Source organism: Chiloscyllium punctatum, chromosome 42 (assembly GCF_047496795.1).
Source record: "Chiloscyllium punctatum isolate Juve2018m chromosome 42, sChiPun1.3, whole genome shotgun sequence".
NCBI classification, from domain to species: Eukaryota; Metazoa; Chordata; class Chondrichthyes; order Orectolobiformes; family Hemiscylliidae; genus Chiloscyllium; species Chiloscyllium punctatum.
The window spans coordinates 11,545,420-11,562,340 of NC_092780.1; the positions used below are offsets into that span (position 1 = coordinate 11,545,420).

At 38.5% G+C, this 16,921-nt stretch overlaps 1 protein-coding gene across 1 annotated transcript in view; it reads right to left on the minus strand.

Moving 5' to 3' along the window:
* The window catches only part of wipf2b (WAS/WASL interacting protein family, member 2b), a 43,708-nt gene that overhangs the window by 14,069 nt on the left and 12,718 nt on the right, over window positions 1–16,921 (minus strand). Inside the window, exons 2-5 of the mRNA XM_072561390.1 lie at window positions 6,072–6,201; window positions 5,636–5,768; window positions 4,996–5,145; window positions 1,046–1,702 (exon numbers count right to left, since the gene is read on the minus strand). Of these exons, the coding sequence (XP_072417491.1) occupies window positions 1,046–1,702; window positions 4,996–5,145; window positions 5,636–5,768; window positions 6,072–6,134 (1,003 nt within the window). The 5' untranslated portion in view covers window positions 6,135–6,201. The remainder of the gene's footprint in view (window positions 1–1,045; window positions 1,703–4,995; window positions 5,146–5,635; window positions 5,769–6,071; window positions 6,202–16,921) is intronic.

Here is a 16,921-nt window from a genome sequence, read left to right on the forward strand (position 1 = left end):
AGAAGAATGCTCTCCCCACTATTCCAGAGGTTAATTATATTAATCTTCAGTGACAGTAGTTGAGTATCTGCAGCTTGTGATGTCGCCATTCTGCACATGAAAATAAGATTCCCAAAGACAGGTTCTAACCATAACATTAGAATTTGCAACAAAGGACATCTTATATATAGATCCAAATGTCAAAACTTGCTGTATTCTTTCTTAATCCAACTCATTCTCTCAGACTGCAACATGTTTTTAATCTACTTGTATGCCTCAGTCAACACTTCTTCCTATAGATTAAATATTTATTTGAAATCTACACAATGTTACCCGATTGTTACTTCTTAATCACCCGCTGTTCAATCCATGTCTTGAACTATGGGCAAATTTTTGACGGGGTCTTCATTAAATATCCTCAAGCTGAATGAGCTGGACATAATGATATATGAAGAAATGGGAAGACACTGTCAGGTACACTGCAGTTGTTACTGAGTTCTTATTTCATTATATCATAATAACAATTTCTGAAGTGCTTAGTCCTCAAAATAGTGATTTTAACTCTCTGACTGGTGTACAGTCCATTAAGTATAGCCACAATGAGTACTGGAAAGCTACTCAATGAAGGGCAGTAAAAACAGAAAATGCTGGAGATATTCAGCAGGTTTGGCAACATCTAACAGAGTTTATGTTCTGAATCCAAAGACTTTTCTGTTTCGCTCTCCACAGAACTGCCAGACCTGAGTTTCTCCAGCATTTTCCATTTTTATTTCAGATTTCCGGTACACAAATGTTGTTTTTATTTGACCAAAGGTAGGCTGGGTTTCATATCTCACCCTGTTGCTGCATCCATAGCATATCCATTTTTCAATGGTAATCACTGAATCGACAGCAGAAATTGGATTTTAAATAAATGCCCCCAAATCCAGGAATAAAGGCTTTTAAGATCAATCAATTTTCAAGTGTCTTCTTGTACACAAAAGGTATCATTTCTAACTCAGTAATAAAATGTATTTCATCTCTCATCCATTATGTTTGATCTCTATTCTACATGCAAAGCTCTTACCTGCACCGCGGTTTGGTGGCTCTCTAGCAGGTGGTGGCGGTCGATTTTGGGAAGGTGAAGGAGATGGAGGGGGAGGAGCAATTCCTCGCATGGGTCCCGCTGACTTGCGTGATAACGAGTTGTGCCTCTGCGGCAATTCTGGGGCAGCCTCGTTTCCAGGACTAGAAGGGCCATTATGTACATGGGGAGGTTGCCTGTAAGGTGGGGGAGGCGGTGGTAGAGGTTGGCTCTGAATATTACCAAGCCTAGGATTGATTGGTGATGGGGGAGGCTTGGCAGAAGGAGGAGCAGGAGGTCCATCTCTGTTGCCAGGAGTCCTTTGTCCTGGGGTAGGAGGCAAAGGTTTTTCTCTGTTGTATGGTCCACTGGAATGAGTTCTGCTGCTATGCACAGGTGGTGGAGGTGGATTTGAACGTCTTCCAACTGGCGGAGGTGGCGGCGGTGCTGACGCACTGTGCCTCACACCACTGGCACTACTGGGGCGGGATGTGCTGGAAAGATCAGGTAAAGAAGGTCGATGAACTCTTGGAAGCTCTGGAGGAGACGTTTTACTCTGTGCGTCAGAATCATCACTGTAGCGGTTACTACTGGAAGGAGGTCGAGGAGCAGCAGATCTTGAGCCAGGTGGATTTAATGCCGTTCTACTGGGTGCAGGATCTGAAATAAAAATAACATGTAGCTGAAATGTAAAGTGCCTTAAAAATTATACTCTAGACTCCTTGATGATCTTTTGAGATAGCCCCTAACTCATGAACGATAGGGATTTGGACTCTACAGTTAACTGGTCAGCAGTAGAACAGCATAGAGTTAGTTGAGTGATCAGATTCCCCATACCTAAGCCAGCCCTACTAAGAGTGCACCAGCGAGGGTGAAACTGGGAAATAGAAATAGGCATAATATGCACTCAAACAAAAAGCCAACCAGCACCCACTGGCAGGGCTGACTTGTGTGTGCCCATGACACCATTTTACAGAAAAAAATTGGAAAATGAAAGAAAAGGGGCGAAGTTATAATTTTTACAATATTAAAACTTGGCTACCTATTCAAATTCAAAGGCATTATATATGATTAGGTTGTTATCTACACGTTCTAGCTGCAGTCATTGGACGTTAACTGGGGATACAAATCCTTGCTGCTTTTCTCCATTATCATGAACTTTTGGGCAAGAGAAAGCATTGCAAAAAACTGTGGAAAATATACATGTTCCACCACTTCAGTTTTAACATTATTGACTATTTACGAACTAGAGGTAGGGGAAAATCAGTTATGCAATTATGTTGCTGCCCTTCATCTCTTTTGAGTTTGTTAGCTGACAGGAAAACTGGAGCGAGGGACAGATTACTAAGTTCACAAACACAGCACAAGTTGATCTTACTGACACTTCTGCAAAACCTCAATTAACATGGACAAAGCAAGACATTTTATTGATTCATTAAAAAGTCGTTTTGCCTTCCATTTACACAAGACTTTTTTTATTCTTTCACGGGTTGTGGCTGTCAGTGGCAAGACCAGGATTTATTGTCCTTTCCCATTCTTAACTGTGCTCGAGAAGGTGGTCCTAAGCAGCTTTCTTGAACTGCTGCAGTTCGTCTTGTGTAGGCACTTCCACAGTGCTGTTAGGAAGAGAGCTCCAGCAATTAGTTACAGCAACTGTGAAGAGACGGCTATTTGGCTTGGAAAGAAACTTATCTGTTGAGGCAGTATTCTCAAGCATCTGCTGTCCTTACCCTTCTCAATGGCAAGAGGTCATTGATTGGGAAGGTGCTCCCAAAGGAGCTTTGGTGAAATGCTGACGTGCATCTTGTACATGTTGCACATTGGTGTGATTTAACGAATATTTAGGTTGGTAGATGGGGTACTGGTTAACTGGACTGCTTTTGTCCTGAAACATTACAAAGTCTTTAGTGTTGTTACTTCACCAGGTTGACACCTGATTTTTAGGCATACCTAGCATTGCTCGTGACATGCCCTTCTGCACTCTTTAGTGAACCAGAGTTAATCCCCTGGCTTGATATTAACAATAAAGAAAGTGATATGCCACATCATGAGGTTACGAACTGCAGCAGAATACAATTCTGCTGCTGATGGCCCACAGTATCTCATGGATGCCAGCTTTGAGCTGCTAGATCTGCTCTGAATTGATCACATCTAGCTTGGTGGTAATGCCACACAACATGAAGTGTGCACTGTATGAAAATGACAGAGTCTTTTCAAGGAACATGTGGTGATCACACTGTACCTATACTGTAATGGACAGATGCATCTGTGACAGATTGGTTGGTGAGAATAAGGCCTTGTAGCGGTTGGCTCCCAGTTGTTACTGTCCTGGTAAAAGTGTCCTGCAGAACTCAGTCAGCTCGATCAGTAGTGGTACTACAAAGCCACACTTGTTGACTGACACTGGAGCCCTTGCTCAGGGAAAAGAAATCTGTGAACCTTAACTTATGGAGCAACTTTGGGGCACTGCAGCTTTCACACAAGGTGACAATGTAATCGCAGATGGTGAGAACGGTCATACATTTCTAACTTATCACATTCAGGAAAGTGACAAGTCATATACTAATATGGAAGTCCCAATAAAAAGTATGATTTTTTTAAAAAGTTACTTGCTGTTAAGAATCAAATACTGGAGTGGGCATTTGGCGGCAAAACTAATTCTGAGCTCAGTGTTTTTTCACAACAGTGACCAAGACTAAAAATCTAAATGTTTAAAAATTTTAACAGGTCAGAAACTAACTATGGAGAAAGGTTAATATTTCAGATTGATGATCTCTCATCAAGCTAATGCAGTTTCTCTTTCTATTCCTGTCTTATTCTCTTTTAATTTCAGATCCCTGACATTCACAATACAGTATTTTATTTTTGTAGTAATCAGGTCTAGCTGTATAATGAGACCTGTGGAAAACTGACATTACCACGATAGGTCTTACCAAATGAAGTTTTAATTCTTCCATACTTAGCAAGAATATAAAACCAGGGCAACCATTTATGCACAGCATTTGTCATAATATGTGGTGGGCCCATAAACTTTATACTCAAGAAAGTACTTTTCAAAAGGTCTATTAACTATTTTGCTTGAAAAAATTCACAACCAATTCAGAGGTAGCAAAGTTCTACAAATAGCAATGAGTTAAACTGTTTTAGTGTTGAGGGCTAAGTATTAGTCAAGGCATCAGAAAGTACAGCGTTCTTAATTAAATACCACTGTGGCATTGTTCACATCCCAGAGAAAGAGACATGATGCTGGTCTACTTTCGTGTCTCATCCACAAGATGGAATTTGACAGAATTTGATACAATACTGTCCGAGTACTGTCGAGAGCGTGGTCCTGGAAAAGCACAGCAGGTCAGGCAGCATCCGAAGAGTTGGAGACGTTTCGGGGATCTGCTATGCTTTTCCAGCACTCTCGACTCTGATCACCAGCATCTGCAGTCCTCACTTTCTACTATATGGTGAGAGTATTGTACCAATTGTCAGTAGGATCATGTGTACATATCTACAGTGGCATTTGTTTATTGCTGGTCTGTTTGTTGCTTAATGGTACACTATATTGTGCCATAAAGTTTTTCAGAGCTAAAGTTATTAGTTTAAATAGTTCAAAAAAAGTTATTGCTGATTATCAGAACATTTTTATTGATGACCAGTTATCTCCAAGAGTACTACAGTCACTATTCCAGCAGCCACCCAGCTGAGCCTCTCTAAACTAAGTGGAACAGCATCACGCTGGAAAAGCACAGTCAGTCAGGCAGCAAACGAGGAGCAGGAGAGTCAACATTTCGGGCATAAGCTCTTCATCTGGAGTAGGTTATGCTCGAAACATCAATTCTCCTGGTCCCCGGATGCTACCTGACCAATTGTGCATTTCCAGCACCACACTCTTCGACTCTGATCTCCAGCATCTGCAGTCCTCACATTCTCCTAAACTAAGAAGTGGGGATGACTCAAAATACCTGAGCTGTCTCTGTGACCTACTGGACGAAGCTTAGGAACACCACCCTGAAACAAGCCACCGATTGATGGGACTGGTCCTCCAGAAACAGGTCCTGCACCAAATCCTCCACCGCCGCCGCCACCACCACCTCCTCCTCCTCCTTTCGGAGCTGTAGTTAAAGAAAAACATGTCATTAAAGTTATACCAAAGTAATTTTCCTCATGATGGATTTCAGTGACTCCATTCCCATATTACATAGCACAAACAGATAAACTTCAGCCCAGGCATAAATCAGCAAGCAATATAAATCTATATGTGTGGGTGTATTCCTGTCAGTGGATTATTCAGCCAGAGGAAAAAAAATAGTAAGTCAACGAAGATTACTATTGTCTGTTAAATTTCTTGTATGGTGCTCTTCATTCATCATCTCACACTGGCTTCAAAACGAAGGAGAAAGTACCAGAGTTCCACCATATTGTTCCAAAACTCAAACTGCTCCGTCCAAACAGGCACCAAGCATAAAAAGATAAAAATTAACTAGTTGTATTGTAGAGGTTTTCACAGAATTTAACTGGACTTTGGACGACAATATCACAAATCCACCACTACAGTTTACTGAAATCCTATTAACATCACTGATCTTTACTTTCAGCACTTACTTTCAAGAATTGGGGCACTTCTATCATTTACATTGGTCACTTTTCGAAGTTTGGCTCCCTTTGTGATATCATTTAAGAGTGCCCCTCGATTACGTTGTTCATCTCTGGTCAATTTAGGTGTAACTGTATTTGCCTGGTTAAAAAAGTTGAAATGGACAAAAAGCATACATTTTTAAATACTTTGCTATAAATCTCTTGGCAAACTGCAACTGTATATATCAAAGACTTTTCACAATAAACTCTGATTAAAGCATTGAGGTGCAGCATAGAGTCAGGGTGTAGCCTCTTCCTATGTAGTCTTACATAGGAATACAAAAACATATTAGACATCTAAGTGATGCTGTTATATACAAAATATTTTAAAGATCAAAGTCAAGGGTGCTTTGACTGAAATTGCTCAAACTGTCACAGAAAGTATTTGCATGCCTTGTCTTACCTGATTAAAGGTTGGTGGAGGGGGTGCAGCAGGTGGGGGTGGGGGTGGAGGAGGTATTGGCATATTTTCCCACTACCTGCTGGTTCAATCTCTGTTGTCTTTCACACAGTGTTATGGGTCATTAATATATCTAAAAAAAAGCAAACACTGAGCAATTAGAGTACAGGTTTATTTTACATCAATAATTGGTATTTTAATTACCTGTCCCCTTAAATTTTCTCCAACCATTTCCAGCAAGCACTGATTTATTATTGGGCGCTGATCCAGAGATGACCACCAATCTTCCAGTATTGCAATTACAATCAATCTCCAAACATAAATCAAGGCAGCATTTGTGTGCAGAAATTCAACTGGTCCATGACCAGTGCAGACTTCGTTATCCTTATTCATCATGCACACAATGCCTTTTCAAACAGAGTATTAAGATAGAAATCAGGAGTAGTAAGTTAGCAAAAGCTACTGATTTGTAACTCACTCAAAAACAGAGTTATAGTCTCCAAACTTTACAGTAAAGGTTAGAAATAGGCAATACTACTTCACACAGCTCAGATGTTCTTTGTTTTATTTGAATTATTCCCTACCATTTTTATTCCTTCCTGAATATAAACAATGTTTGGATATTTAGTTAACCTAATTATGAAAGCGATTTATGAAATGTCCTCTTTTCCCTAATGATAAATCCAGATTCCTCAATACTTTCCCAAATTAAACTTTCAGCAAAATGTAATCACCCTGATGCTGTACCCATGACCTTATAGCATATGTCATGATATGTCCCAATGTGCTGTAAGAATACTCCTAGTAAAGGTACAATAATATAAAAAGAGAGCAACAATGTACTGGCCAACATTCTGATAGATATGCAAGCAGCGATGATCTGCTTAAGGGAGGTACCTTGGTCATTTCCATAAACTGTGGTCTTGCGCTTTTTTCAGTTGCTCTTAACAGCCTCCCACTTTCAATTTCCATGAATAATATGATCAAAAATAATACATCATGTGTGCCATTCATGTGTGTGCTTGAAAGAAACACAAGTCCTCTTCCAGCAGCTAGCTCTGCCTGGAAGCAACTGTTATCCCTTGAGGTTCCAGCTCTTCACCAATGAATATTACCTGGACATGAGATGACACTCAAATTTTCCATAACAAACTCAAAGTTTTTCTCACTTAAGAGTAGCAGATTACATGAATTTAATTTATCACATCTTTTGCTGTGAGACTACTGTCCATTGGCCCTACATGAATTCCTCATAACAAAATTCACCTCATTTGGCACTAACAGGAAGATTCCATCAGAAAGGGCACTGGAAATTTAAGAAAGAAATGAAAAATTTGATAAAGATAGAACTGGGAGTGTCATCTCCTGATGTTGGTACTGAGGCAGAGTTTTGTCAGCGAGTAAACACTACTTGGCATGAATGTGACTTAATCGAGGAATTAGGAATACCCCTCCAAAAAACAAACTCAAGCTGAAAGACCAAAGAATCACTCACTTACTTTTCTTATCCTCAATTTTAATCCAAAACATCCATCTTGTGCACCCCATTTCCATTTTTTTTCCTCTACCAACATAATATACAGTAATAATCATACAGTCATCCTATTTGCTGCTTTATGTTTAACCTGTCTGCAAACAGAATCATTGAGATGTACAGCATGGAAACATACCCTTCGGTCTCATCAGATATCCTAAATTAATCTAGTTTCATTACCCAGCATTTGGCCCATATCTCTCTAAACCTTTCTGATTCATATACCCATTCAGAAGGTTGCTCACCATCACCTTCTCAAGTGCAATTATGGGATGGCAACAAATAGCAGCTTTCCCAGCAATGCTCAGGTTCAATTAATTGAACCTCCCACCATGTACGTGGCAGGAACTCATGCGACTCAGCCAACGTTGTCTCTCACATACGCTATAGGTAAGAACGCCCTGAGGCATAATACACTGCTGAGACCAAACAGAGGCTACAGCAACGGATGAACAGACACCGCAGAACAAACAGACAGGAGTGTTCCCTCCCAGTCAAGAACACTTCAGTGGTCCGGGACATTCGACCTCGGACCTTCGGGTGACCGTCCTCCAAGGCAGACTTCGGGGCAGGCAACAACGAAAAGTGGCTGAGCAGAGGCTGATCGCCAAGTTCGGTATCCACAGGAAGGGCCTCAACCGGGTTCATGTCACACTACAGGTGACCCCATTGCAATATACACACACACAGACACTCAGACCCTCTCTCATACACTCACACACACACCCTCTCACAGACTTAAACCCCTCTACGCTCACACACACACACACACACACACATATACACATAAGTTTGTGGGGTGAATTTGTACTTGCAGAATTACATTTTACTTTGCTCAAAAACTGCATGAATCATGTAAGATTCTGAAAATCCGTTTTTTAGATTAGAATCAGTCTGACCATTGCGGCAGACAGCCTCACAGGGAGTTAACACCTTCAATACCTTATCTGGGCCAACATGACACCAATTGTTAAAGTGCCCTTCCGAATGTAACTTTTTAAAAAAGCTTTGCGATTTACATATGAAAGAACTGATATCAACATGGTCATTCTAAAAGATGAGACTTAACAATTCAGGTCTTTTTCAATATATAATTACATCACACTGGAAACCTTTGCTATAAATTCTGTGTCTTACAATTTTATTCTCCACAATCACCTGATGAAGGACTAGTGCTCCGAAAGCTAGTGCTTCCAAATAAACCTGTTGTATTATAACCTGGTGTTGTGAAATTTTTAACCAGGTTCAACGAATAAGTTTTTACAAAGTCTGATTCAGGGATGAAAGTACTACCATTGAATGAAGGTAAACACAATCAAGGTTAAGACTCTATTGAAACATTAAATAAAACTAATTGGAGACAAAAGTTTAAAAAGAACATAAATCCTAAATGTACACTTAATTTTCAACAACCTTGTCATCTCTAAGCTCCAGACCATGGAGGCACCAGTTTTGGTTTGTAACAATAGCTGAAATAAATCAATTTTTCTCATATTTGATTTTCATAATGTTGCACAATGCCTGGGTTATAACTGCCTAACAAACTAGACAATCAATCAAGACTTTAGCGTCCAAGTTGTTAGGTGAAGATGGATAGAAAAAGGTCATAAAGAAATAAGAATTTGCTACTCCTTGTAGTGGCAATCACATTAGGTTTCACATGGTAGATAAGATCGCTGTCACGAGAAAAGATGAAACATCAGTTTGCATATTCAATTCAGAGGAAGGGGAATCCCCAACCAGTTAGTGCACAAACAATGTCATATCGAAAAGTATAACACGAGTTAGTACAGGTTGTTCTGCTGTAGTACGCATTTCATTAATGCAAATTTGCTGTAACATGATTGACGAATTGGGGCACTGTTTCTAAAGTGTGACTTCTCTATTATGCAGGGTCACACAAGAACTCAGCAATCACATTGTAAAAGAATACCTGTATTGCACACAACTGTCAGCCTAGATTATATGCTAAACCTCTGGAGTGGAACTGGAATCCTTCTTCTGACTCATTTATGCAGTTTGTTGCGCTTTTCATTATTTTTGCCTGAAAACTGTTTCCCCAATTACTGGATCCACTCCCTAACAGCTTAATCAACAGGACTTGAGAGAGTATCTCACCTTTCAAAGGAATCGGAATTAGCCAGAAAATTGCATCAGCTAATACCCTGACAGCCATGCCTCATGAGTTCATGATGTGGAGGTGCCAATGTTGGACTGGGTTGGACAAAGTTAAAAATCACACAACACCAGGTTATAGTCCAACAGGTTTATTTGGAAGTACAAGCTTTTGGAGCGCTACTCCTTCGTCAGGTAGCCAATGAAGGAACAGCATTCCAAAACCTTGTACCTCCAAATAAATCTGTTGGACTACAACCTGGTATTATGTGATTGTTAACTCATGAGTTCAACCAGTTCTTACCTTCTCTCAAACTGTCCGTTCAAATAGCCCACTGTGAGATTAACTACACTGGGTGACAATAACCTTGATCAGTGTTCTTTCTAAGTGTGAAACACCCATTAAAATCATCATCGCCATAGATATTTCTATGACTGAATTTTAAACAAAAGTGATATCGACCTGTTTTTCCATTGGTTTGTCTGGAACATAGCCAATCTGTTGACAGCTGCTATTTCGATAGAATTTCGAAGCTTACCCAAAGCAGCATCACGATTGGCAATGTGCAAACTACAGTGACCTGCTTTAGTTGTCTGGGCACGTCCTTTAGGAGTTGTGCAAAATGCTTGTTTTTGTGCACTGGGATAGGTTCTGCAGCCATGATGAGTCATTATTGATGTGGTTACTCTCAGGCTTTCTAATTGTTTTAATCATGCAGGGTTAACATGCTGCTTGAAAATTTTTCAGTAAGGCAACCACAGTAAATCATTAAGCAATAATTCAGTGGTGTGCATTACTGTTTTCAAATTTGTGAATTATTACTTGTCTGGGCAATGAATGTATCTCCAATCCAACTGAATAACTGGATATAGTTATCTGACATGTTCAGCAACTGAACTGCAAATTCTACAAAATAGTTTCATCACTGACAGTATTTCTGCTAGCTAAGTTACTGCATTTAGAATGCTTCAGGCAATTCCAAATGTTCTAACTGCTATTTTTTAAACAAAATGGATTTAGGCACTTGCTGTAAACATATTGCTGCATCAAACCTTACAGAGACATAGAAACTAGGAGGAGTAGGCCATTTGGCCCTTGAGCCTGCTCAGTATTTCAATATCATGGATAATTTATTTTATAAGCCATGGCTAAGCCAAATTTCCTGTTTTATTACTGTGCCAATTAATAATTGTTGGTAATCTTGTATACCTTGCTTAAATATTAGCCATTGTCTATTCTTTTTAGTAAGGTTCTGCAAATTTTCCTTGCTAATTCAACCTAACACAACTATAGTTCCTTTTATTCAGATTTAGGACTTAATTTCAGGTTAGGCTACTTCATTCTCCACCTTAATGAAGAATCCTACCATATATGGTCACTGTTCACCAAAGGACCACATACAAAATAATTATCAATGCGTCCTTTTTTTATTGCACAGTAAATAATAACTGTTCAAATAATGGCCTGCCTTGGTGGGCACTTGCTAGTTTGCTGCTCTGGCTAAGAATCATCTCTGATTTTAGGATAAGCTCAGTAATGTGAAATCTGCCTGAACTTCTTGTGATATTTTAGCTTAGAAGAAGAAACAAAACCATATATGCGGTCAATACCTTCAGCTACACATGCCATCTTATTTGCCATGGAGTCCAGGCATAAATACAATGAAATCTTGTGAAACATTATGTAAAAGAAAATAAAACTCAATATTTGTCCTCCTCTCAGCCAGTTCATCCAGTGAGTTATTAAGCCTCTCAAACATGAACAATCCTCAATTCAATCCATAAATTCAGATATCCTGATCTGGGACAGGATCTGCATTAAGGATATTGCATTAAGATTCAATGCCCAGTTTAGAGGAGGAGGAAAAAAAAACAGCAAGCTATTATTCCTTTTTTCTATTAAAATGATTCCTGCCAGATATTTAGATTGGATAGAATCTGATTTGATTGCAGTATCACATGTGTCAAATTGTTATGAGCTCACATAACACCAGACAGATATTTCTTAGTAGATGAAGCTAAGAGGCATCAAAATCAAAGCCTTAGAAAACAGACTATTCAACTCATTTTGTATAAATGCATGTTAATTAAAAGGTGACAACATTAAATACAGCAGGTAAAATTCCAAACTGATCTTCCCTACAGTACAAGACTGTAATTATAACAGAAGCAAAACAGAAAATGAAAAGTACATATTAAAATGCAATCTAAAACTCATGTTCAAGTATAAATAATTTGCCAATTATTAAAATATAATCCTTGTGAAAAACTAGAATAATCACATCAGATTTTATGCAGTACTCTCACTTTAATGCAAAAAGACTTTCAACTAGTTCTGAGGCACAGACTGCATTACAGCACAGAATAAATCTGATATCACAGGCATTCTTCTCTTTATAAATTGTCCCTAATTCATAAAGGATTTAAGAGTGGAATTAAGCACCTAGCTTAAACTATAACCTCAAATTATATATACTGATAACCATTTCTTAAAAATGGAATAAAAGAAACCAAGAGAACCGCAGATGCTGAAAATCAGATACAGAAATCGCCGGAAAAACTCAGCAGATCGGGTTCCATCTATGAAGAGAAACCAGAGTTCTGAAAAGAAGTCACTGGATTTCTCTCCACAGATGTTAAGAGTGTGGTGCTGGAAAAGCAGTATCCGAGGAGTAGAAGAATCGACGTTTCGGCATAAGCCTTTCATCAGGAATCCTGACTTTCTAATTTCCAGCATCTGCAGTCCTCACTTTCTCCTCTCCACAGATGCTGCCAGACCTGCTGAGGTTTTCCAGTAATTTGTTTTTGTTTCTTACAAACTGATATTTGAACTGACAGAACTTGCTTTAAATGAAAAAGTTGAGATTAACTGAGCAGTGTCAACATGATGAGATTTAAAACTTGCAGATGAGGAAGAGAATAAATGAAAAATAGATTAGAAAACAAAAAATGAGCTTAGTTAATTGGTAGAAGTTCAGGACAAAGCAATCTGTTCAGCCAGTAGTTGCTCCACCCGTCAAAAATAAATCCTTCTTCTAATGGCATACTGTGGCTGTAGTATGTACTACTTACAGAATGCAATGGCACAGTGTCAAGACTTCTTTAGATTTACCTTCAAAACCCAGAATATCCACTACTTATTGCTTAAATCCATGCTTCCCTCTCACCTGCACCAAAATCACAATGTGCCCCAATTTGGACAAGGCTCACCATTCCTTTATCTCCTTAAAAGCATCAACTACCTACTTAAAAGCACAGTGGGAAAGGGCTTCAGTACTTAAATTGCATCATCACCTACTTAAGACAACTCTTGTCAGCAACAACACCATCCAGAGGTCTAAATCTCAAAATATGTATTATTTATAAGATATCATGAAAAGAAAACATAAGACAAACAATAATTTAACAAAGACATAACTTAATAGCTAGTAAGTTGATATATAAAGTTAATACTGTGGGGTCCATCAACTGTAATAATTACTGACTTTTCTAGATAACAGTTAGGACCAGAATTTCAAGGCTGATCTTACCTAATCAGAACTTAAGAATTTTAGTTAAATCACTACAGTCAATTCTTTACAGTGTAGCTAAAAGAAATTAAATTAGTAATATTTTAAATACGAAGAACATTTCTAAGTGATTAATATTAACTAATCTAGCCAATGATATGAAGACAACAGAGTCTGGATTAGAGTGATGCTGGAAAAGCACAGCAGGTCAGGCAGCATCCAAGGAGCAAGAAAATCAACGTTTCGGGCAAAAGCCCTTCATTAGGAATAGGGGATGCTGCCTGACCTTCTGTGCTTTTCCAGCACCACTAACCCAGACCCTGGTTTCCAGCATAATGTGGAATGCTCTCTAAAACACAGGAAGCACTACTATAATGTATTTTAGAAGAACATTTTTTTCTATTCAAGGTATGAATGAATGGTGAGGGAGTGGAAAGCAGATCATTCTTACAGAGAGCTGGCATGAATGCCAATGGACTGAATGGTCTTTTTTTTTTGTAAAGTATTATTCTGATGTTCAATATTTGAGGTAATTCAGTGAACAGTCTTGTAAATTTGCTGCAGCACAACTATTTAAATTTCTTTTTGTTTTCAATCAGACACCTACTTTAAAGGTTAACTTGTTCTTTTAGTATTTTTACTGTCACTTTTCAATATGTTTTCCTGTACACCCCTCCCTTCCCCAACAAGTTAATTCTTGTCAGCAGCAAAAATCATGCTCTCTGATATGAAGCTGGTTGGAGCTTGTGTTTACACACCTTACTGATTTCCTCATTCTGTGCAGAACTAAAAGTGCAGCCTCTTGTCAGATCTGGAGTTACGGAATGTTGCTTGGCCTCATACTCTCCACACATTTTGTGCCCCAAGCTAGGTTTCAAGCTTCCCAGATTTGGAAAATGCCAACATAAGGAATTTTATGTAAATTTTTTAAAAATTAATTTCCAAAGTAGATTACTTTTATATGGCAGGGAGTGCTAAACTAAAGGAGGACATTAATTGTATAAAAGCCAAGACCTAAGGTAGACACAGCATTTACTAACTTCAAAACAAAAATCTGAAGCAAGGACTGGAATGTTGGAATTCTCAATGGAGTTTGTCTGAAAGCAAGCTAGTTTGTCTGCAGACAGCACAGGAAATAGCTGGAGTGAAAGACAATCCCAAACTCTGCAGTTCAGTGAACCCAAGGGGCAGACCATCTCACTCTCCAATCCCATTCTATCACCTCTTGAACAGCCAGCCACTCAGTGTGTATACTACTACTAGCATTTAAAATTCTAATTTTTAACCAAACTGTTCAGATATTTTATAACACAACTGGAGATGGGACTTGAACCTAGATGTCAGCACACTACTATTGCGTCATCAAACAGATATTTTATCTGTTCATTTACCAGATGGAATGAGATCTAATTAAATCATCAGAAGTAATACCAAAATATCAAATGCTTCTTCAGAAACCACAATTCAATTTCATAAAGATTCATTAGCAAAGGTTAATTGCACTAGTGACATTTAGAATCTGATTTAGTTCTGTACCTGAATACCAAAGAACCTGTTTAAATCGTAACTTTTCTAATGGGCATTTAGTAATACTATTTCCTTTAACTGCTATCTTTTAAAACCTGCTTCCTTTATGTTTCCTTCATTTGTGGATCCTACACTCAAAGTAAGATACTGGTGCAAAGATAACAGCACGAAAATGAGGAGCTACAAGTTCAGAAGCATTCGAGGTGAGATGAATTTGTGTGCTAATATGCCTTGGTATTTATTTAAAAGGGCTGTTAACCTGATTGTGCAAGTACAGGTATATGCAAACATGGTAATCTGTTGGGGCAGGGAAAGGAGGTAAGCAAGGTGAAGAGATATACTGCTGAAATTTCCACCTCCAAATTGGTAAGTACTGAAGTTTTATTTAGAGATGGACTGAAACAATATGCAAGATATCCAGTTTAAAAGTAGCAAATTAACGAAAGGAATACAATATGAATGTAACAAAACACGCAATGAACTATCAATCAGCCAAGCATTTTCAGGGACTGGATTAATAGTTCTGGTATAGGGGCTAGAAATTTTAAATATTGTACTCATGAACTGCTAAGTTGACAATCTTATAAAATTGTTCTTCACAACTCTCCCAGTGAAGTGACAAAAATCAGTACTGCAATCAAACTGGCAGGGTTTGTGCTTATTTGCATGGATTTGTGAATTAGTTGGTGTGTTTAGGCTGTTACAATTGGCCTCAATACAAGAGGCTGGAATTGCCCCAGTTATGATGATTAATTAATATTTATTAATTGCAGCGAGGTCATACTGCAGCTTTAGAGAGTCCTGGTTAGACCACACTTGGATCATTATGTTCAGTTCTTGCTGCCTCATTATAGGAAAGATGTGGAAGCTTTAGAATGGGTGCACAGCAGATTTACCAGGATGCTGCCTGGACTGAAGGCCATGTCTTAGGAAGAAAAGTTGAGTGAGCGAGGGCTTTTCTCATTGGAACTAAGATGGATGAGAGGTGACTTGATAGAGATGTATAAGATGTTGAGAGGCATAGATAGAGTGAGTAGCCAGAGACTTTTTCCCATGGCGGAAATGTCTATCACAAGTGGACACAATTTTATGGTAACAGGATGAAGGTTTAGGGGAGATGTCGGAGGTAGGTTCTTTACTCAGAGAATGGTGGTCAGCAGTTGTACAGTCAGATACATTAGGGACATTTAAGCGACTCTTGAATAGGCACATGGAAGTTAGTACAATGAAGGGTATGTAGGTTAGTCTGATCTTAAAGTAGAATAAAAGGCAGGCACAACATTGAGAGCCAAATGGCCTGTACTGTGCTGTATTGTTCTATGTTCCAATATTTATCTATTGTTAACGAAATGATAGTCCTTTTTAAATGGGGATAAAACTATCATTTTTAGGTTCAAAGTAAATTGCCTCACATTTGCAGCACAAGTTCTATTTGTCTCAGTCTTGCCAATTCACGTTTTCTACCTCTTTCTCCTTCTCTACAAGGCTTAAAATGCTACCTACCTTTACCTTGTAGAAAGACAGCTTTCTAACAGATCATTCTAAGTCATTAATAAATAGGGAGAATATTGAGTCTGCTATACAAATCCTTGTGAACGTGGAAAATTATTCATTGTATTTTTATGTGATGATCAGACTGATAATTCTAAAGGCTGATCACTATCAAGTACAGAATTGTACATTTTTGGAAGGACATTCAAGCTTTGTAGAAGCTATAGAGGAGATCGCTGCAATGGTTTAAGACATCAATGTTTCTAACTAAATGACTAGTCTAGAAAAGCAGTTGTTCTCGCTAAAAGTAGACTAATGCAAGAGGAGATGTGACAAGAACATTCAAAACTATGAAGGGTTTAAATAGACTAAATAAAGAAAAATTGTTTCCAATCACATAAAAGGTTAATACCAGACAATACAGATTCAAAGTGATTGGTATAAGAATTAGAAGTGACAAGAGGAAAATATTTTGCTTACACAAGTTATTAGGATTTGAAACACAGCACATATCAAGTTGGTGGATACTGATTTAATAGCTTTCCAAAGGTATTAGAAAAATTCTTGAAACAACGTAAATTACAGGAATAAGAGGAAAGAGGGGAAGTTGGATTAAGTGGATTACTCTTTGAAAAACCCAATACATATTCAGTGGGCCAAGTACTTTACTTGTCTGC